We start from the raw sequence: 21,282 nt of genomic DNA, 5'->3' as shown, positions 1-21,282 counted from the left end.
ATATTTATAGTACAAGTTATTACTGAAAAGCGAGAGGTTAATTTCACATATACGTGAAATCCCTGGGATACACAGTGGTAGATAACCAGTGTGGATAGTCCAGGCTGTCTTCTCTGAATGTGTTTGTATCATGTAATTTATCACCTGGTTATTTACCAAGTGATAGAGAAGGTCATCAGGTGATGGTTAATACGCAAAAACTGAGCAGGGAGCATGGCTGGAGTCATCAGGGAGTTCTCCCTGTAGGAGGTAAGACTCAATGGATGGCGGGGATGAGCTTCTGAACAAAAGGAAAGAAGCAGAGACGTTGTAACTGAGCACCCTGGTGGATCCAGGGAAAGTGAAATCTTCCCTGGACTGGGAGGAGAGGTGGGATGGCTTGCTAGACAGTGAGCAGGAGGAAGACAGGGGGCCAAGGGACGTGCTACAGTGGGACTCTCAATCTCAATCTACATTTTGTAGAATGTAGAATTTTAGAATTTGTTTTACATGGACTTGGTCTGATTCTTTTAAGTGAGTACTACTCTCTTGACACTAAAGTTGTTCACACTATGGCTGTTTCTTAAAAGACAGGCTGCAACGCAGAGCCAGCGTATTTGGGTCAGGCCTTGTGGCACTGCCTGGTCATGAGGACGTCAGTCTGCATTCCCCAGCCGGCCCAACCCCCATGGCATGGCAGTAGAGGCTGGGCTTGCAGAGGGGTAGGTGCCTTCCATTACTGATTTCCTTTTTTTTTTTTTTCTCCCATTACTGATTTCCTAAAGGCAGGAGACTAGGAAGGAGGGAGGATATGGGAGTGTTTTTAGGATTCCCATTCCCTTCTTCATTGTTTATCTAGAGCAATAGTTCTTAACCCTGGCGGTTTTGCCCCCCAGGGGACATTCAGCAATGCCTGGAGACAGTTTTGGTTGCCACATGTGGTTGGGGAGAAGTGGGATGGTGATGGCAGTGCTGCTGGCATCTAGTGTGTAGAGCCCAGGGACATAGCTAAGCACCCTGCAATGCACAGGGAAGACCCCACCACAGAGTGACCTGCTCCCTCTGCCAGTAATGGCCAGACTGAAGAACCCTGCTCTAGCACAATGATTTACCCTCTACTGTCTCTCCTTGGTTATTTTAGAATTGTTTAAAAAATCTCTGTCTCCTCCCTTGTTAGTCAGAAGTTGTATGTGGTCTGCAGTAACCTTGTATTCTATATAACATGGGGGCCTGGGTCTCTGGAGTTCATGCTTTTAGGACTGGGGTCCCCAATCTACCTGTTTAAAGTGCGCTTTGTGCTTCTTCTGCCATCTGAAGTTTGAGAGCTACTACCCTCAGGCTGTAGCCGTATTTCTCCTCACCAGCCATTTTGTATTATCATCCCCAAGGTTCACTTGCCTAACGTCCCAACCCAATATTAGGCAAGTGTCCTTGAAGGCAATGCAGCAGCCTCTGGTAAAGAAAGAACCATTGGTGGCTGGAAGTGTACTGAGTAGGAGGCGAGTCCTTCTGGGTAAAAATGTCCCTCGTGGAAACGGAGGGCATGGGATCCCTGGAGGAAGGGAGCAAAGGACATTTTTCCTGAAGCCCTCCAGGACAGTGTTGGAGCAGTCTGGTCAGTGCCACTTTGCCTGCTGACCTGATGATGCAGGGCAGTGGGAAGGACTAGGCTTGTGCCTTCGGGGTAACAGAACATCTGCCCCCCAGATCCAGTCTCTTGTTTATCCATGCAGTAAAGAGAGGGCATCTTAAGTAAGGCTGGCATTCTTGCAGTGAAAGCAGGCATCAGGCTTTTGCTTCTAAGGGAAAGAGGAAAGCAAGTGCAGCCTGTGCGCAAATGCTGGTGGTGCCTCCCCTCCCCCCCACCCCCCGGAGGCCGAGAATGGGGGGTAGTAGGAGGGGCTGGCTGTGACTGCATTCATGGAAATGAGCCTGGAGGAGCGGAGCAGCACACACTCGGAGCGTCAGCTAGGGCTGCAGCTCTGCGCGTCCATCTCTGCAGTCCACACCGGCCTTCCCCACTGGGCCCAGCGCGTTTGCACCTGCGGGGCCAGTACTCTCAGCTTTTGTTTTCTCTGGACACCTTCTTCTCTGGCCCTGCTGTGCTGGCGCACACATGCTGTCCTTGCTCCAGCTCTCCCTGCACCTACAGCTGTGGGAGCTCCCGGCAGCCTGGGACTGTGGGATCGCTGCACAGAACCACCATGGCCTCTGACGCGGAGAGCTGTGACCTGCCGAGGCTTTGATGTTGCTGCCCAGGGCTTGCCAGGACACTGGGGCCGCAGGAGAGGGGACTCACCGTGGGTAAGAAGTGGGTGGATGGCGTGTGGAGTCCTGGCTGCAGATCCCCCATTATGCGTTGCTGCCTTCCTGCCTCTCCCACCCAGCACCCAGCAGCAGGAGCTAATGTGTGTGTGGCCGTCTCTGCATGTCTGTCCTTTGGGTCTGCATTCTGTGCTCTCCTCTGAGGGTTTTTCCACTGCACCTTTGGATAGGTATCCAAGCGTTCAGTGTAGTTTCTTCTAGGCCTGAGACTTAGGAACAGGCCAGTAGTCAATTTTCTTCCTCCAGCTTCGATGAGGTTCGAAATAGGCGGGCAGAAAGCCAGAGGGACAGATTCAGGGTGATCTCCCCTCTAGTCCCTCCGCCCACGGAGTTTCTGTTTTACTCAGGAAGAACCTTTCCTGGGCACATGTAGCCCTCTTTCCATCAATACACATAGAAAAGGAGTTGGAATTGTGTATGGCATTTAAGGCTAGGGATCCTTTCCAGCTGTGAGACCAAGGGAGAATATTTCAATGTAGATAAAAATTGGAGCATTACAAAGGGCTAGCAAACAAATAGATTTTAGCAACCGAGTGTAAAGTGAGAGAGAATTGACTTCCAAGCCACCAAACCTCTATTTTGGACACAGAAGGGGTGTGGTGGCCCAGCTGTGCAAGCTGACATTGGTTGCAGCTGGCAGGCATGGGGAGTGGCAGCTCTTCTCCCAGGGGAGAGGAGCCTGCCCCCTTGGGAGGAGGGGTGAGCAAGATGATTTGGCTTGTTTGGAGGAAGAGGGAACTCCCAGGCTGCCCCTGAGGGAGTGAAGGACGATGCCACTTGTCTCAAGGAGGCTAGTGGTAGAAAATGGTTCTTCCTTGTGGAGCTCTGCATTCAGTCCCTGGGATCCTTCTGAAACAGCAGTGAAGTGCCAGAAAGAAGCTGCTAGGAAACACTAGCTATATCAGACGTTGTCACTGTGAGGTTTTAGAAGAGGTTAAGCTTCTTAAAATGGTTGTTTTCCAGTTTTTAGCTTTTATTGAAAGTAGACGTTAACTTTATTTTTCTAAACCAAATTCTTAGGATAAAATTTTATCACTTAGGTTCTGTTACTACCTTGAAATGCAAACTGTGTCTTTCCAGGGTTTATTAAATTTGTAGATTCTCTTTATGTAAAATAAGGTGGTAGAATACCTTCCTTTTTTTTTGAGACAGAGTTTCGGTCTTATTGCCCAGGTAGGAGTGCAGTGGCACGATCTCAGCTCACTGCAACCTCCACCTCCTGGTTTAAGCAGTTCTCCTGCCTCAGCTTCCCAAGTAGCTGGGATTACAGACATGTGCCACCACACCTGGCTAATTTTGTATTTTTTCAGTAGAGGTGGGGTTTCACCATATTGTTGAGGCTGGTCTCAAACTCCTGACTTGAAATGATCCACCTGCCTCGGCCTCCCAAAGTTCTGGGATTACAGGCATGAGCCACCGCACCTGGCCAATACCTTCCTTTCATAAAATAGTTGAGAAAGGCCTGGGTGACATTACATAAGTGAGGAAACTGAAGCTGGAAGAGGTCATTGTTTGCTCAAGTTCACAAAGTAGTGAGTGAAAGCCCAAGCAGCATCCCCTCTGAACTTGGGTAGTTGTTAGGTGAGCTGTCTCTACGACTGAGAATAGGACTGCAGTCTTCCCTAAACATTCAGAATCTGGCAATATCTCTTTAATAGACTTATTTTTCATGGGGAAACTGGGTATTTTTTGCATGAAAGGAATTTAAATTAGAATAGTCTAAATATTCATATTGGCAGTTTGCTGGAAGGCACCCCTGCCTATGTGTTGAATACCATTTCTGCTAGCTGCATGCTAATTTAACTCTTTTTGGACCTTGGTAGTGTGTGTACTTTTTTTTTTTTTTTTTTTGAGACAGTCTTACTTTGTCACCCAGGCCAGAGTGCAATGGTGCAATCTCGGCTCACTGCAACCTCTGCCTCCCAAGTTCAAGTGATTCTCCTGCCTCAGCCTCATGAGAAGCCAGGATTACAGGTGCGTACTGCCCAGCTAATTTTTGCATTTTTAGTAGAGATGGTGTTTCACCATGTTGGTCAGGCTGGTTTTGAAAACCTGACCTCAGGTAATCTACTGATCTTGGCCTCCCAAAGTACTGGGATTGCAGGTGTGAGCCACCATGCCTGGCGGTAAATTTTTTTTTTTTCCGAGGCGGAGTCTCACTCTGTTGCCTGAGCTGGAGTGCAGTGGTGCAATCTCGGCTCACTGCAACCTCCGCCTCCCAAATTCAAGTGATTTTCCTGCCTCAGCCTCCCGAGTAGCTGGGACTACAGGTGCATGCCACCATGCCCTGCTAATTTTTGTATTTTTAGTAGAAACAGGGTTTCACCATGTTGGCCTGACCTCAGGTGATCCACCTGCCTCAGCCTCCCAAAGTGCTGGGATTATGAAGGCATACGCCACCATGGCTGGCTGTACATTCTTTTAAAAACCTGTTAGGCTGCAAGTTGGTGATGAGATACTTATTTTAAAATGCACTACACAAAAGTTAAATCATAGTTTCTTCAGAAAGAAGCTATGGTAAGCAGACAGGGAAGTTAGAATATTGCTGTGAAATTTTTGTTTCTTTTATATTTAAATTTTTTTTTTGAGAGAAGGTCTTGCTCTGTCATCCAGGCTGGATGCAATGGTACGATCTGGGCTCATTGCAACCTCCACATTCCAGGGCTTACGTGATCCTCCCATCTCAGCCTCTTGAGTAGCTGGGACTACAAGTGCATGCCACCACACCCGGCTAATTTTTTTTTTTTTTTTTGGTGGAGATTGGGTTTTGCCATGTCTCCCAGGCTGGTCTCAAACTCTTGAGCTCAAGCCATCTGCCTGCCTCAGCCTCTCAAAGTTCTGGAGATGGCTCGGTGCGATGGCTCATGCCTATAATTCTAGCACTTCGGGAGGCGGAGGTGGGCAGACCACCTGAGGTCAGAAGATCGAGACCATTCTGGCCAACATAGTGAAACCCGTCTCTACTAAAAATATAAAAATTAGCTGGGTGTGATGGCGTGTGCCTGTAATCCCAGCTACTCAAGAGGCTGAGACAGGAGAATTGCTTGAACCCGGGAGTTGGAGGTTGCAGTGAGCCGAGATCACGCCATAGCACTCCAGCCTGGCAACAGAACAAAATTTTGTCTCAAAAAAAAAAAAAAGAAAATTAGCTAGGTGCAGTGGCATGCACCTTTAGTTTTAGCTACACTCAGGAGGCTGGGGCAGGAGAATTACATGAACCTGGGGGGTGGTGGTTGCAGTGAGCTGAGATAGCGCCACTGCACTCCATCCTGGGCAACAGAGCAAGACTCTGTCTCAAAAAGAAAAAAAAATCAAAGTGCTAGGGGGATTACAGGCATGAGCCACCATGCCAGGCCTCTATTTTTAATTGTGGTAAAATATATATAACAAAAAATTTACCGTCTTATACATGTTAATTTCGGTAGTACATTCATACATTCATATTATTGTGCCACCCAGTCTCTAGAACTTTCTCATCTTGCAAAACTGAAACTCCCCATTACTCCCTAACACCCCATTCCTCTTCTCCCCAGCCCCTGGCAACATCCATTCCACTGTCTCTATGATGGTTTGACTACTCCAGGGGCTGCTTATTGGTGGAATCCTTTAGTTTTTGCCTTTTTATGACTGGCTTAATGTCCTCCAGCTTCATCCATGTTGTAGTATATATCAGAATTTCCTTCCTTTTTAAGGTACTGAGTTTAAGAAGTATTACTGTGTTTCTGACTCAGTGGGTGGGAAAGTTAATTGGTTTCCCAAAGTAGATAGACTGTGTGAAGGTGTGAACCTTCAGTGTATTATTGGCAGAAAGTGTCACCTGGGTCTCCCGCTGTAGTCACACCCCTGTTCTACATCCATCTTTCTTCATCCTCTGATCCTAACAATTATCCTGAGGACTGTCTCTAAATTTGAGGCTTCCAGCAAAATCCTGGTAACATTGCAACTGTTTGTTTTACATCTCTCTACAGTTAAATTTTACCTGAAAGATACTCTGAATTTTGGTTGCGTTCTTATCCCTGTCTTAAAGATCTGACCCCATGTATTTGTACTGTCAGCATGGAGTTTTACTTTTCTCAGTGAGGAGAAAAAAATTCCCTAAACCAACCTATTCTCCACTTGTAGTAATGGTCTATAAGAACTTTATCTTTGAATCCTCGACTATTTTTTTCTTGTTTGCTGCCTTACCTGCAGTTGTTAGCCGTGCCTCACAGCACTGCCTTCTTATCCTATAGTTTTTAACTTACTAGATTTTGTATTATTGTGGGTTATTCGTATTTTGATATACACATAACCCATTTGATATAAAAGCTGTAGTCATTTAAAACAGCATCCTGCTCTCCTCTTAGCTTACTGTTTGCTTTGAGGCACAGATAGCTAAAGTAACTTGCCCAGAGTCACCCAGCTGGTGAATATGGCCCCACACTAGGCTTAGGACCCAAGACCACTACCTGTAGAGTGGCAGTCCCCAGATCGTCCCAGGAGTTGGGTGAGGCACCCATGCCGTGGATTCACACAGCTTGTGCATGATCTCTTGTTAACACATGCACCTGAAATCACCACCTTCTCTGTGATGCTTCCTGGGACTGCTGCTCCTGCTGGGAGGAACCAGATCAGTCTCTTCAGTGTTGTGCCCCCGTTGCCTTCCACCTAGTAGGCGAGCAGTAAATGTAGGCTGAATGAGTCAATATGACATCGTTAGAAAGAAGCAAAAGAGGAACATGAATTGGATATACAGATAAAGGAAAGAAATTTGGTATTTGTTGGGTACCTACTTGTGCTCACTGTTTTATTTTTTCCATCACATATTCCTCACAACAATGCTAACAGTAGCACAACAGTGCCAACTGCAGTGCCATTTTACAGATGGACAAAACTGAGGCCCAGAGAGATTAGCAGTTTGTTGAACATTGGCATGTCTCCAGAGCCTGAGTTCTTTTCAGTATTTGTTGTTTGTTTGTTTGAGATAGAGTTTTGTTCTTGTCTCCCAGGCTGCAGTGCAGTGGTGCAATCTTGGCTCACTGCAACCTTTGCCTCCCAGGTTCAAGCGCTTCTCTTGCCTCAGCCTCCCAAGTAGCTGGGATTACAGGTGCCCACCACCGTGCTCAGCTAATTTTTGTATTTTTAGTAGAGATGGGGTTTCACCATGCTGGTCAGGCTTGTCTGGAACTCCTGACTCAAATGATCTGCCCACCTTGGTCTCCCAAAGTGCTGGAATTACAGGTGTGAGCCACCACACCTGGCCTCTTTCCAGTATTTTGAAATTTTTCAAATTATAAGTTACTGGGATTTTCTGGGAGACAAAGTGACTTACCACCCCTAGGGTAGTGCAGAGGGAGGTTAATGGGCTGTTTTGTTTAGGGTCTAACTAGTAGGGTTTACACAGGTGTTTGGTGAGTGAGTGCTGAATACTGGAACAGGACATTTGGAGCTTCTTATCCCTCATGCCCTGTGATCACTGTTGTCTATGGAAGTGGAGGAAGAAGCTGGTTTCCCAGATTTGCACTTTTGAACCCAAAAACCTGGTTTGTAAATAGCCGGTTCTCCTCTGAGCAGACAGCAGTTTCTGTAGAGGCTGTAGAAAACCTGAGTGCTTTATTTCACTACTGCTGCTGCTGTTTTAGGCAGAACGTAAGGTTAAGAATGAATGTGTGTGTGTTTGTGTGTGTGTGTGTGTGTGTATTCAGTGTTTATGAAACTTCAGGTCTGTAAAGGGGTGTGGCGGTGACTAGCAGGAGGGCACCCCTTGGCAGCAGGCCAGCTAGATGGGGCTGAAAGGGAAATGGCAATGACCTCCTTGGCCTGGAAGCAACTCTGACTAAGGCAGTTATCTTTTGTATAGTTATCTTCTCTGCAAATGAGGGCTCACTCCTTAATTACTTTATGAAATGTTTCCCTGTGGTGCTGGTTTAAATATGGACCTTCTTATCCATTGAAAGGCAGAAGCTGTAAGAAGGATGCCGGTTAATAATTATGGTGGAAAAAAATAAGGCAAGTGGTGTATTTTAAAGCTAGCTGGATGACCTCAAAGAGAGACATCTCGGTCCTAAAGCATGCCTTGGACACCTTCATTTCACGGGGATTTCATGGGGATTTAGGACAGTGTGGTCCTGGCAGCTGCTGTGTGTGTGCCAAGCAGAACCTGCTGTCAGAGAGCTGCATTTTCAAGGGAACTTCATGGCATATCACCAGCGTCTGCCTGTGGCCAGTGGAGCACAGGCAGGGTTTTAGAATAGAGCACGCCGTGGGCTCATTTATGGTCCTCTGGCTTGGAAAGAGGGCTCTGTCCCTTTAAGACAGTCCTCCTTTGTATGCACTGGCTGGAACCCATTTCAGCTCTGGGTTTCTGCCGACTGTTAAAATCTGCAAAGCAACATTTAAATAAATAAATAAATGAAAGCTTCCCTTGTGTGGCTTTCCTATTCACAGCCAAGCACAATAGCTCCTTGTTGTTTTTGTCACTTTAATCCCCTTCATTAAATTAGAACCCTGGAAAGGAGTGGTGATGGGACTGATGCTGGACCGTCCTCCTGACTGCCAGCCGGACACCTTGCAGATTAACCTTTGTGGGCATGGATTCTGGGGGCCCCTCTGGTGACGGGCGAGGAGGGCAAGTGAGTGATGTGTCAGGGCAGCTCTCCCTCTGGTTTGTCTCCATTGTGCTCAGGCTGCTGGCAGGGACAACCTGCTGCCCTCCTCGGTGGCTATTCTTTTAAAGAGCCAAGGGGTTCAGCCGCCTCCCTGGCACATAAGCATGGCTGCAGCACGTGGCAGTTGGGGGAGGGAGGAGCTGTTTGTTGTGCTGCCATCTGGCCCAGCTGAGCCGTTCTTTTGCAGTTTAACCCTAATGGCTACAAGGGAGAGAAGCGGCTTGAATAGACAGGCTTCCCAGAGTGTAGAAGCTGCTTTCCCAGGAACTCCCGGGGTGTGAGGTAGACGTGGGTATTTCTGACTACCACCTTTCTTGTTCCAGCTGTGGCCTTCGCAGCATCCTGAAGACACTAGCCAAGATTGTAGGAATCAGTTACTCCTCCAGCTTTCTAGCAATAGTGTTGATTCTTTATGCTGCTAAATGAAATTAAGCATTTTGTCTTTGGATGTTTTTTCTCTCTGGGGCAACATGAGAATGAAGGCTTGACTTAAAGATTTGATGTTGCATTGTTAAGTTTATGTAGAGGAAAATACTTTTATTAAAATGTTAGATTTTACCTCATCTCAGAGCAAAATTCCACTAGAAAAATGAGGTCTAGATCAGCTTTTTGAAATAAAGTTCTTAAATGATTTGTTGAACCTGAAGGGAAGCAGCATTGTGATTTAAGGTTACTAAGTACGGAATGAAGAAGTAATTTAGCAGTCGTGTGGCAAATGTCAGGAGATTGGATCAAAATAAATGTAGATAAATGTCTTATTTATTCTAGCTACAAATTGGCCAGAAGCTTTTTCTGTCTGAGTCCAAGGACACAGAAGGTCTATCTTTTCTAGTGACCATAGATTAACATTTTTAGTCTTTTGTTTTAAAATTGTGATAGTATATATGTATATGTATTTCAAAGCAAGTATTCAGGGGCTTATATGTCCTGTGTCTCTGTTCCCAGACCCACTCCCCAAAGCAGCCACTATTAATTAACTTTTTTCTGCTTTTAGTCTTCCGTGGGTGCCGCCAAGTTCTTAAATTGCTGATTATTTTTCAAAATCAAAGATGGTCTCCTGCCTTCCACCTATGATGGATGAGGATGCATCTCACACCATTCTTTCTTCCCTCTCTCACTGTCCATTTTTGGTAGTTTATCACAGTTTTCAGTCACTGGTTTTTTACCTTCGGCATGTTTACAGCATGGACTTCTTGTTCCAAGATCCTTGTCCATGCCTCTGGTCTCCCGTGTTGTAGGAGGAAGCTGTGGGGACCATTCGGGACCCTGCTAGTCTCTCTGCTTTGCTTCCCTCAAACTTTGCCTCTTCCTTCACCTCAGTAACAGACAGCTTTGCTTCTCCAGTCTCGGTTGGTCTTTCATGCTTTGACTGCAGGGTGATTATGAAAGTTAACCCCCAGTGACCAGCTCCGTGATGGGAATGTAGGTACCAGTCACCCTAGAGCCAGGTGCCCTAACTCAAAGAGAGCTGTTCCTAGCACCCCTGATGGCCCAGCTGACACCACGTGGGGCATGTTTTGTTTCTTCTGTGATTTTCTGTAGTTTAGTTTCCCCCGTTTCCCAGTACTTTTTAATCTCTTGAGAGGAAACCGAATGATGCCTGTTCATATCACACACGTTTCTCAGCTGCTTTCTTCTTCATTCTCTGGTTTTGAGTCTGATTTTATTCTTTGTGATGGCATTCCTCTTGCAGCCCTTTGGCTTCCTGCTCTGACCTGATCTGATGGCTTTGTGTCCATCCCAGTTGATGGCGCTTGCTGTCCTCGGTTTCCTGAGTCAGTCCTGTTCGTGACCCACATCGCCTTCCTCCTGAAGTAGCGTCTTCAGAAGGCGTGCACAGGAAACACATTTTCTGATCCTTACGTATCTGAAATGAGTCTGTTTTACGCTCCTACTTGACTGAGAATTCGAGGTTCAAATCATTTTCCTTTAGAATTTTGAAAGCTCCACTGTACTGTCTATTTAGTGTGCGGGCTCTTATTCTGACACCAGTGAAATCTTCCCTCGTAGGTGGTCTAATTAATCACTCTCCTTACCCCCCATGGAGGTTTTAGGATCATCTTTATTCCTGGAACTTCTGAATTTTTCCTATGAATGTTTCTCTGTGGGATGGCCATATTTTCAGGTCTCTTTGTTCTTCGGGAATGCCTCAACTTTATATTTTATCCTTTGTAGACTTTTTTGATTTGGGGGACAAAAGTATGTTTAATTTGCAAGGCTATGTTATTTTTCTGTAATTGTCCCTTTTCCAGAGTTTTAAAGGTCCCCCCGTCCCAATTGTCTCCATTTGCTCTAGGGTGAGTTTTCTGTACCCTGTCTTGTTCTTTCTCAGTCTTGGTGTAGGTGTGGTTATCTCTGTAAGTGTGAGAGTGAAGCAGTAGGTGTGTTAAGTGGAAGCTCTGTGCATGGCTGGGCCTTGTGGACAGCGAGGCTTGGCTTCAGGGCCGGTTGGCAAGATCCTGCTTTGTAGTAGGGTCCTCTCAGGTCTCCTGGTGTCCACGTACGGAGGCTTTACTCTGGACACCAGCCCCATGCTTGCCTGCTCATAAGAAAGTTGGCTCAGTTCGTGTGTATGTGTGTGTGTGTGTGTGTGTGTAATCTTTAGTGTGCTAGGCCCTGTGCTGGGTACCACAAACACAACAGTGTACAAGGCAGACAGTGTCCCTGCCTTTGTGGAGTTTTTATTCTAGAAGAAGATACTAGCATTTACTGTTTCTTTCCTTTCTCTGTTCTGGAAATTTGTTGAAGTCTCTTCTGATGGCCCTTCTCTGTGTACTGTTCGATACTGTAGGTTTATGGATTTTTTTTTTCCTTTACTATTTTAAAAATAATATCTTGGAAGGTAGAGGACTAGAAAGACATTTTGAATTTATAATACAGAACCTAGATTGTGATCTTCCAGAAAAATTGTCATATGCGAATATAAAACCCAGAATGGTTGAGTGCTCAGATTCTGAAAAGAAAACAACTATTAAGAGTTTCCAGTTTAGAAAGATAAAAGTTGGCTTCTCAGGGTATATAGCAGTCTTCAGAGAGGAATTTCTTTTATACAATTGCTCTGTTTTTCATCAGCCTCATTATATGGACCTTGGATTTAGTCTTGCTTCTGTTGGGTAGACACATTGTTGATCTGATTAAGCCAGCTCTGTAGCTTCAAAATCAAGTCCCAATTATTGAGCCTCTTATGGAGCAGCTGTTTTTAAAAAAATGAGTGTTGCCTTAATATTTCAAAACCATGTTATATTAGAATGAACATGTATCTTCTAGAACCTGAGGAAATTAATTTCTTAAAGGGGCTTTCTGCTTGGACTAGAAATTTTTCTGGTCTGTGAAGAACAGAAAAATTGGAATGAACTGCTTTAAGCATACTTTTCTCTAGAATGGGGTATGTATCAGTAGAGTTCATGTTGTTTTTCAAAACAGCTTTTGCTTTAACCACAGCTGACTTGTCTAACTTTTTCCTGAAGCAGCCATTTTAATAATTTTTTTTTTTTTGAGACAGAGTTTCGCTCGTTACCCAGGCTGGAGTGCAATGGCGTGATCTTGGCTCATCGCAACCTCCGCCTCCTGGGTTCAGGCAATTCTCCTGCCTCAGCCTCCTGAGTAGTTGGGATTACAGGCACGCACCACCATGCCCAGCTAATTTTTTGTATTTTTAGTAGAGATGGGGTATCACCATGTTGACCAGGATGGTCTCGATCTCTTGACCTCGTGATCCACCCGCCTTGGCCTCCCGAAGTGCTGGGATTACAGGCGTGAGCCACCACGCCCGGCCAATTTTTTTTTTTTTTTAATGTTGGAAGAACTATTCAGCTTGGGAAGAAGTGTGTGGGGTGGGTTTGCGAGGGGTGCAGGCTAGAATCCATATAATACTGATGGATTGCTGAGCTGAAAACCTGAGTCTTGACACAGGAATGGGAAGACTGGAGAGCAGGTATGTAGGTGATCTTATTTAAGGCTCCATCCTCCAGTAAACACACCTGAGTAATCACCCTTGAGTTCTTAGAGACACAATATAAAGCCCACTCTTCCGAAGGTGACCTGGGCTGAATTTAGTTGCTTGGGGTCTTTAGAGTGGTGGTCTCTTCCAGCCTCTAAAGGAAGAGTGTTTTTCAAACAACAGGACTCAGTGTGTTAGGTAGATTATGAAACGAATTTATTTACTTTTTATTATTATTATTTTGAGACAGAGTTTCACTCTTGTTGTCCAGGCTGGAGTGTAATGGTGCAATCTCTGCTCACTGCAGCCTCCGCCTCCCAGATTTAAGCAATTCTTCTGCCTCAGCCTCCTGAGTAGCTGGGGTTACAAGCACCTGCCCACCATGCCCGACTAATTTTTATATTTTTAGTAGAGACGGGATTTCACCATGTTGACCAGGCTGGTCTTGAACTCCTGACCTCAGGTGATCTGCCCACCTCGGGCTCCCAAAGTTCTGGAATTACAGGCATGAGCCACTGCACATGGCCATAAAATCAATTTACTGAACTAAACCACTGTTAATAAAGCTTACAGGCTGGGTGTAGTGGCTTATGCCTGTAATCCCAGCACTTTCGGGAGACCAAGGCGGGTGGATCAGGAGGTCAGGAGTTCTAGACCAGCCTGGCCAACATGGAAAAAACCCATCTCTACTAAAAATAGAAAGATTAGCCAGGCGTGGTGGTGCGTGCTTATAATCCCAGCTACTTGGGAGGCTGAGGCAGGAGAATCACTTGAACTTGGGAGGTAGATGTTGTGGTGAGCCGAGATCGCACCACTGTACTCCAGCCAAGGCGACAAAGTAAGACTCCATCTCAAAAAAAAAAAAAAAAAAAAAAAGCTCACAGTGAAATAACAGAAAATATCAATGCATTTCACATGGTAAGGTATTATTTTTGATATGTGGTGGAGATTGGGTTATGATACAAAATGCATTTTTATCTTTATTTTCTTTTTTTTTTTGGATACTGGGTCTCGCTGTGTTGTGCAGGCTGGAGTGCAGTGGTGCAATCTTGGCTCACTGCAACCTCCGCACCCCAGGCTAAAACAATCCTTTTACCTCAGCCTCCCGAGTTCCTGTAGGTGGCTAATTTTGTTGTTTGGTGTTCTTTTTAGTAAAGACAGGGTTTCATCATGTTGCCCAGGCTGGTCTCAAACTCCTGGGCTCAAGCAGTCTGCCCCATCTTGACCTCCTAAAATGCTGGGATTACAGGCGTGAGTTACCAGGCCTGGACTAAAATGCATTTCTTGGTTTAGATTTTGGAGATGTTTAAAAAACACTTTTCTAAAGAAGGATGGGGAAAAACTAGGTGAAAAAAGGAAAAAGTCGGCTTTTCTGATGTAATTGATTAGCCCATTCTGTGGGCTTCACTGTAGCCTATTGTTTCTACCCTCTTGTGATTTTTGTGAAATAATTGGGAAAAGTAACTGCTCTCTGTGTGTAGTAGAATAAGTTTGAATGCCATGGGCAGAAGGGAGAGTATGTGTATCCTAACTATGCTCTGAAGCAGAGATGTTATTCCAACTCTGTGCTGTCTGGTAGAAAGCCATAGATGCACTTTTATTTCATAGTCGTTCCTTTGAGATCAATTAAAATAATACATTTTATTAAGTTATATCAATGTGTAACTAATATAAAATATTATTAAAAAGACATTTCCTTTGTTTTGATAGAAAGTCTGGTGTATATTTTATACATAGAGCACACCTTGAACTGGGTGGTCACATTTCCAGTGGTTAATGTCACGTGGGGCTCATGGCTGCCATTGCACAGTGCTGCTCTAGCTCGCATAGGCACCCACTGAAGGACGGAAGGACTCTCACACCACCCCCTGCCTTAGGAGCATGGGTGTCCTTTGCTGTGCCACAGAGGGAACAAGAGCCAACACTTCTGAGCGTCTGCTCAGCACCAGGCAGGGTTTGAGGCACTTTAATTAGTCTGCATCATCCTCACAGCAGCCTTTTCAAGTGGGTGATGGTGGCGACACTTTATTGATGATGATATGTGGCTCAGATAGGTTACATAACTTGTCCGAAGTGACCTAATACGATAATTGGTAGATTGGAGCTAGGATTTGAACCTGGTTTGCTTGATTCTAATGCTAGTTCTTCTCATTTGCCCACATGGCTTCCCACAGCATGCTCAGAGGGTCATTTTAGAGGGTGTCTGTCCAAATCTCCTCTTTATGTAAGTGAGGGAGATTGAGCCATTGGAGGATTGCAGAAGTATTTTGTGGTGAGAGCTGTGATCTGGGAATTAAATAACTTGGTTCTGATGATAAGAGCATGTTTTAAAACATCCAAACAATGAAGGAAGATAGGAAGCAGAAAGAGAAAGTCCCATAATCCCAGTTCCCAGAGTTAAGCACTGACTTTAGGTGTATATTCTAGTTTTTTTTTTTTTTTTTTTTTTCTCAGTGCATATATAGTCCCTTTCTCCAAACACCTCCCAGAGTGGCACAAAATTATACATGTTGCTTTGCCACTTGCCTCCCTCCCCAGCTCAGAGGGTCATGGACATCTTTCCATGTTAGAGCTCAACTCAGTGAGCTCTGGTACTGCTCTGCTTTTGACCATGCGGGATCTGAGGCCTAGAGAGATCAATTAAATGTCAGCCTGAAGTCTCCCAGCTGGAAGGGATGAAGATGGCCAGGCACTCAGCTAATATTCACCTTTTTCATTTATAGCCAACCAAATTTAACCTTTGTATCTTTTCTGTCTCGTTTTTCCTTCCAAGAGTTCTTTTCTCAGAGCTTTCCTGTGGGATTTAAGGGCCTTCCTTTCTTTAGAAAATCTGTTGGAGCCATAACTCTATCACTCAGTCATTTCTGAAACTGGCTTCTAGTTTCTTTCTTGGTATCTTTCTCCTTTCATGGCCTCCAGATCGTACTTTATTTTTGGTGAGATAAAAGCTTTCTTAGTAACATTTCCCTCCATTTTTGTAGTTCCCAGTGACCTGACCGCAGAGGAGCGTCAAGAACTGGAGAACATCCGGCGGAGAAAACAGGAGCTGCTGGCTGACATTCAGGTAAGAGAGAAGCACGGTGGTGTCACCGGTGTAAGAACTGTAGTGACAGTTCCATTTGTATCAAAGTGTGTCCTTTGCGGAGTGTCTCCTCAAGCCACTTTTGACCTGCTCTCACTACAGCTCTGCCCAAAGTGTAGGTGTTGGTATCACCTTTGCTCTCCAGTGAGTAGATAGAATGTCAGAGGTTGAATGGTTCGTCAAGGTTCACCCAGTCGGGTAGTTGTCAGAGCTGGAGATACCCTGTAGGACTCCTGTCTCCTGAGTAGCGTTCTCTCTGCTGTGTTTGCCCTCGTGGAGCAGAGTGGATGAGGAGAGGCAGTGAGAATGCGGGCTTCAGGTGAAGCTCGGCTCCTGCCCCAGCCCTGGCTCTGCTGCTTTCTAGCTGACTGATTTGAGACAAGAGAGTTCCGGTTTCTTGAACTTCAGTTTCTTCATCTATCAGATCATGAAAACACCTACTACACAATTGTGAGGACTTAGCATAAAAGACAGCATTATTTCTGGTACCTGTAGGCAGACTTAGTGATAGCAATTTTACCGTTTTTCCAAGTTCCTTTTCATAACTATCCAGCTTTGTAAGAAGTAAATCTAGAAGCCAATAGTTGGATTATTTTCTCCCTAAGGCATCATATGTTATTCTTTTCGAATTCTTTGTAAAACATTAGGGGTGGGGTTAAAGAGGGAATCCTGTTATCCAAAGTAGCAAAATGAGGAAAGACTTGACTTGCTCCACAGTTGATTTGAGTATATTTTGATAGTTCTCCCTGATCCTTTGATTTCTGCTTCACTGGTAGATCCTGAGAAAGCTGAGCAGTTCCGCACTTAAGCCCTGCTTCCCCGTGAGAGTCCATCCATCTGGACCAAGGGTGTGCTGAGATGAGGAGGGTGGGTGTGGATGCAGTCGATTTCATCGGACATTCCCTTTGCCAACCACTTGGTGGCAGTGTTGCACTGGCTCAGCTACTGCTGGCTCTGCATCTTGGACACAGGAGACTTTGTCCTCTTGAGTTTTCTGGCACACTTGTGTTTAGTAAGCTGCAGATTTGTTCTGAAAGATTGTGATGAGGCAGACAGTTTTGTTTTTTACATAATATATATGCTTATAAACTTTCCTAGACTGTAAACTCTTTGAAGTCAGAGCTGTATCCTTTTCTACCTTGGTATTTTCTAGAATGCTTACTATTTGGTAGGAACTCAATAAATATTTCATTTATTTATTTATAGATGGAGTCTTGCTCCGTCACCCAGGCTGGAGTGCAATAATGCAATCTCGGCTCACTGCAACCTCTGCCTCCTGGGTTAAAGCGATTCTTCTGCCTCAGCCTTCCAAGTAGCTGGGACTATAGGCATCTGCCACCACGCCCAGCTAATTTTTGTATTTTTAGTAGAGATGGGTTTCACCGTATTGGCCAGGCTGATCTCAAACTCTTGACCTTGTGATCCGCCCACTTTGGCCTCCCAAAGTGCTGGGATTACAGGCATGAGCCACCGTGCCCAGCAAATATTTCTGAAACAGATGAATATTCCTAATTTACTTTTTTGCATTTTTGTCATATTTTATTTCATTTTGGTTTATTTTATTTTGTTTTTGGTTGGAGGGAGTTATGTGAGATTTTAGAAGTTTTAATTTGTTCTGCATCTCCCTTTCCTGCTAACTCTGGACTGTCTGTTTTATAGAGGCTGAAGGATGAGATAGCAGAAGTAGCTAATGAGATTGAAACCCTGGGATCCACAGAGGAAAGGTGAGTCTGCCCTGCTGCTAGGTGGCTTTTGCGGTTGTACTTTCTTAAAGCACCTAGCCCTTAATTACCCTTACATGGCACATTGAAGGAAGAAGTCAGCTTTGTGTCTTTCTAGTCCTAGCAAGCACGTATACTCCCATAATGTCTGCTTTCCATCCTTCACTTCAAGGCCTTCTGAACATAGGAGCTTCTTTCATTGTTTAAAAAATTGGACTGGGCCTGGCGCAGTGGCTCAAGCCTGTAATCCCAGCACTTTGGGAGGCTGAGGCGGGTGGATCACAAGGTCAAGAGATTGAGACCATCCTGGTCAACATGGTGAAACCCCGTCTCTACTAAAAATACAAAAAATTAGCTTGGCATGGTGGTGCGTTTCTGTAATCCCAGCTACTCAGGAGGCTGAGGCAGAAGAATTGCCTGAACCCAGGAGGTGGGGGTTGCGGTGAGCAGAGATCGCGCCATTGCACTCCAGCCTGGGTAACGAGCGAAAACTCCATCTCAAAAAAAAAAAAAAATTGGACTGAAGGCCGGGAGTAGTGGCTCACACCTGTAATCCCAGCACTTTGGGAGGCCAAGGTGGGCAAATCACAGGGTCAAGAGATTGAGACCATCTTGGCCAACATGGTGAAACCCATCTCTACTAAAAATACAAAAATTAGCCAGATGTGGTGGCACGCACCTGTAATCTCAGCTACTCGGGAGGGTGAAGCAGGAGAATCACTTGAATCTGGGAGGCGCAGAGGATGCAGTGAGCCGAGATCATGTCACTGCACTCCAGCCTGGTGATAGAGCGAAACTCGGTCTCAAAAAAAAAAAAAAAAATGAACTGGAGAGTTTCAAAGGTCCCAGAAAGCCTTAAACTGCTCCTAAATTTTTATGTGAATTACTCCCTTCTGTTGTCCAGGGTGTGTGTATGTTAAAGTTTCTGTTTTTCCTTTGTATAAAGGAAAAGCTTAATGAGTGCTCCTGATACAGTTTCAAAGGGCTGGAGTGCCCAGTCATGTCTGAGTATAACCGTGAGCTTATTTGCATCTTCCTAATGCTTAAGGGAAGAAAATGTAGAAATGCAAGGATAGTATAAAAGGACAAGGACTCTTTGCTTTTTCTTTTTCTTTTATTTACATGAAATGTTAGTGACTTTGAGAGTTTAGTTATGAATGGGGTTCCTAGACCGTTTTCTGACTGCTTAATACAATAAATGGGCTGTTTCCAATTCACTGCATGTCTGTATTTTTCTAGACCTAAATACTCCTGTCTGGCTTCATAGGACTGTTTGATTTGTTGTTTTAGACTCCTTTGGGCAGTGCCATGAGGATTTAGTGAGGCAGAGGACTCCACAGGAGGTGGCCAGCTCACCATTGCCAGTCTCTGTGTTAACCATTTGTTATTTTGGATTAGTTTCCCCTGTTTCCATTTTAAATAGTTGTAGCTTAAATAAAGTGGATACATTAGAGTTCATAAAAATTTAAAACTTCTACTTTTATAAAAGATAAACTATTAAAAGAAATGAACAGGCAACAAATTTGGAGTAAGTTGTATCTAGAATATATGATAAATATCTGGAAAAAGACTTGTATCTAGAATATATGATAAAAAGGCAGCCCAGATTAAAAAAAAATGGGCCAAAAACTCGGACACTTGACAAAAGAAGCCGTGTGTATAGTAGACATATGAAAAATGCTTGACGTCATTACTTGTAAGGAGATGCAGTTTAACACTACTATGAAGTGGTATTTCACACCCATTAGGATGGCTGCAATTAAAAAGATTGATGGTACCGCATGTTGGCGAGTGCTAGTGAGGATAAAATGGTGTAACTATTTGGGTAAGAAGTTTGGCAGTTTCATCAGCAATTCAACTCCTAGTTACTTAAGAGAAATGAAAACATGTCCATACAAAAGACTTGTACAAGAATATCTATAGTATTCTTATAGAAAATAACCAGGAACTGGAAATACCCTGAATGTCTGCCAACAGGTGAATGGATAAATAGATGGAGGTAATAGGCAGTGCAAAGGAAGGAACTACTAAGATGCGGCAGCATGGATGAATTTCACAAACACTTTGAGGAGAAGAAGAAACTGTGGGTACCGTGTGCTTCCATGCATGAGCATCTAGAACAGAGAAACTAACCTGTGGTGGCAGAAATCATAGCAGGGGCTGCCTTCAAGGTGGTTGTTGGGGTGGGGTGGGGTGCGGTTGACTAGGAAGGGCCATAGGGAACTTACAGGAATGACAGGAATACTCTGTATTAATATGAGTGGTGCTTCAAGGGTATATGCACTTAACAAATTGAACTGTGCACACTTAAGATGTGTGTATTCTGTTAAATGTAAATTTTACCTTGATCTTAAAAATGTTTTTAAAAATGGCTTTTTTTCAGATTATAAAGGTAATATACCTTTATTGCAAAAAATTGGTAAAATACAGAAAAATATAAAAACAAATTTCTCATAAACCCTCAGGATTCATATTTTGGTATATTTCCTTTCTGTTGGTGTCCACACACACATACTCAGAATTCAGTGTGCCCTTTGTTTTTCTCTTGATCGGTTCTCTGTCAGTTACCATAAAACAGCAAGGAAATGCAGACACTAGGAATGTCAGTGCCTCAGCATCCAAAGTACTCAGCCAGTGAATTTGTGAAGTCTTGTCACTCATGAATCGCATCTGAAATTGTGAGTCAGGGAGTGATCATTAGGTTATTATTATTATTTTTTAATCTGGAACTTAAAATGAATTTCCAGTATCGAAAGCCCAAGAAAGAAGTGATTCTGCAGATCCCTGAGGACCTGTCCATAAGAGCACTCAGGCTCACCCTGTTACATTTGCTCGGACTTCCCTGCGGGAGAGAATTCGTGTTTCTCATCAACAACCTGTTGCCAACATTATGTAGGAATGATTATAAATACTGTTTAATAAAGCAGAAATAATATACTTATATAGTACAAGATTGAACTTTCTGGAATATATACACATCAGTTAACTGGCCATCTAGTAGCAGCAACAGCTGTTTTGCTTTGGATACCTTAGTGGGGTGTCAGGCCTTTGCAGAGACTGGAGAAAGCCTCTTAGAGAAGTAGCTGCCTAGAGCCTGGAGCAATAGGGGCTCCAAGTGGGACAGATGAAGTGAGCTGGCTAGCTAATGAAATGAGGGAGCCATCTCTGGTGTGTGTCCCAGGCAGTCATGTGGACAGACTGTGACTGGCAGAGATCTGGGAGTGTGCATTCTGGTGGCTGCAGGAAAGCCTGTGGTGAGGGACTGGACTGAGGCCCGGGAAGTTGAACATTCCCAGTAGTTTCACCCCCTGCTTCTGTGGGTCCTCTGATGCTGCCGCACTTAACTGGAAACCATGAAACAGGCCTTTCCTTGTGGTATTTGTTTGGAAATACTGATCAAAGTTATCTTCCTGGATTTAGAAAAAAATGATTAGACAATTATTTTAGTTAAATAGGAATTTCTAGATATAGAAATAGATATAGATATAACCCTTCATTTTGGCTGAAATTAAATGGTGCTTTTCTGTGACCCTGTGACTTTGTTTCCTAAGGCAGCTGTTCACAGGGGATCCCAGATTATCTAACACC

The 21,282-nt window shown here is 44.4% G+C and overlaps 1 protein-coding gene across 5 annotated transcripts in view; it reads left to right on the top strand.

Moving 5' to 3' along the window:
* CYTH1 (cytohesin 1) overlaps nucleotides 1-21,282 on the top strand; it is a 104,032-nt gene that overhangs the window by 54,029 nt on the left and 28,721 nt on the right. For 2 of the 5 annotated variants that reach the window (XM_035301948.3, XM_017972891.4), the window contains exons 2-3: nucleotides 15,873-15,955; nucleotides 17,633-17,697. In XM_035301948.3, the coding sequence (XP_035157839.1) occupies nucleotides 15,873-15,955; nucleotides 17,633-17,697 (148 nt within the window). Of the gene's footprint in view, nucleotides 1-1,926; nucleotides 2,284-4,180; nucleotides 4,279-8,792; nucleotides 8,916-15,872; nucleotides 15,956-17,632; nucleotides 17,698-21,282 lie in introns of those variants that run through there. The other 3 variants (XM_078374795.1, XM_078374794.1, XM_078374796.1) reach the window with 3 other exon arrangements.

The sequence above is a fragment of the Callithrix jacchus genome, chromosome 5 (assembly GCF_049354715.1).
Source record: "Callithrix jacchus isolate 240 chromosome 5, calJac240_pri, whole genome shotgun sequence".
Taxonomy (NCBI): domain Eukaryota; kingdom Metazoa; phylum Chordata; class Mammalia; order Primates; family Cebidae; genus Callithrix; species Callithrix jacchus.
Note: the sequence above shows the minus strand (reverse complement) of the source record. Positions and strands in the feature narration are given on the sequence as shown.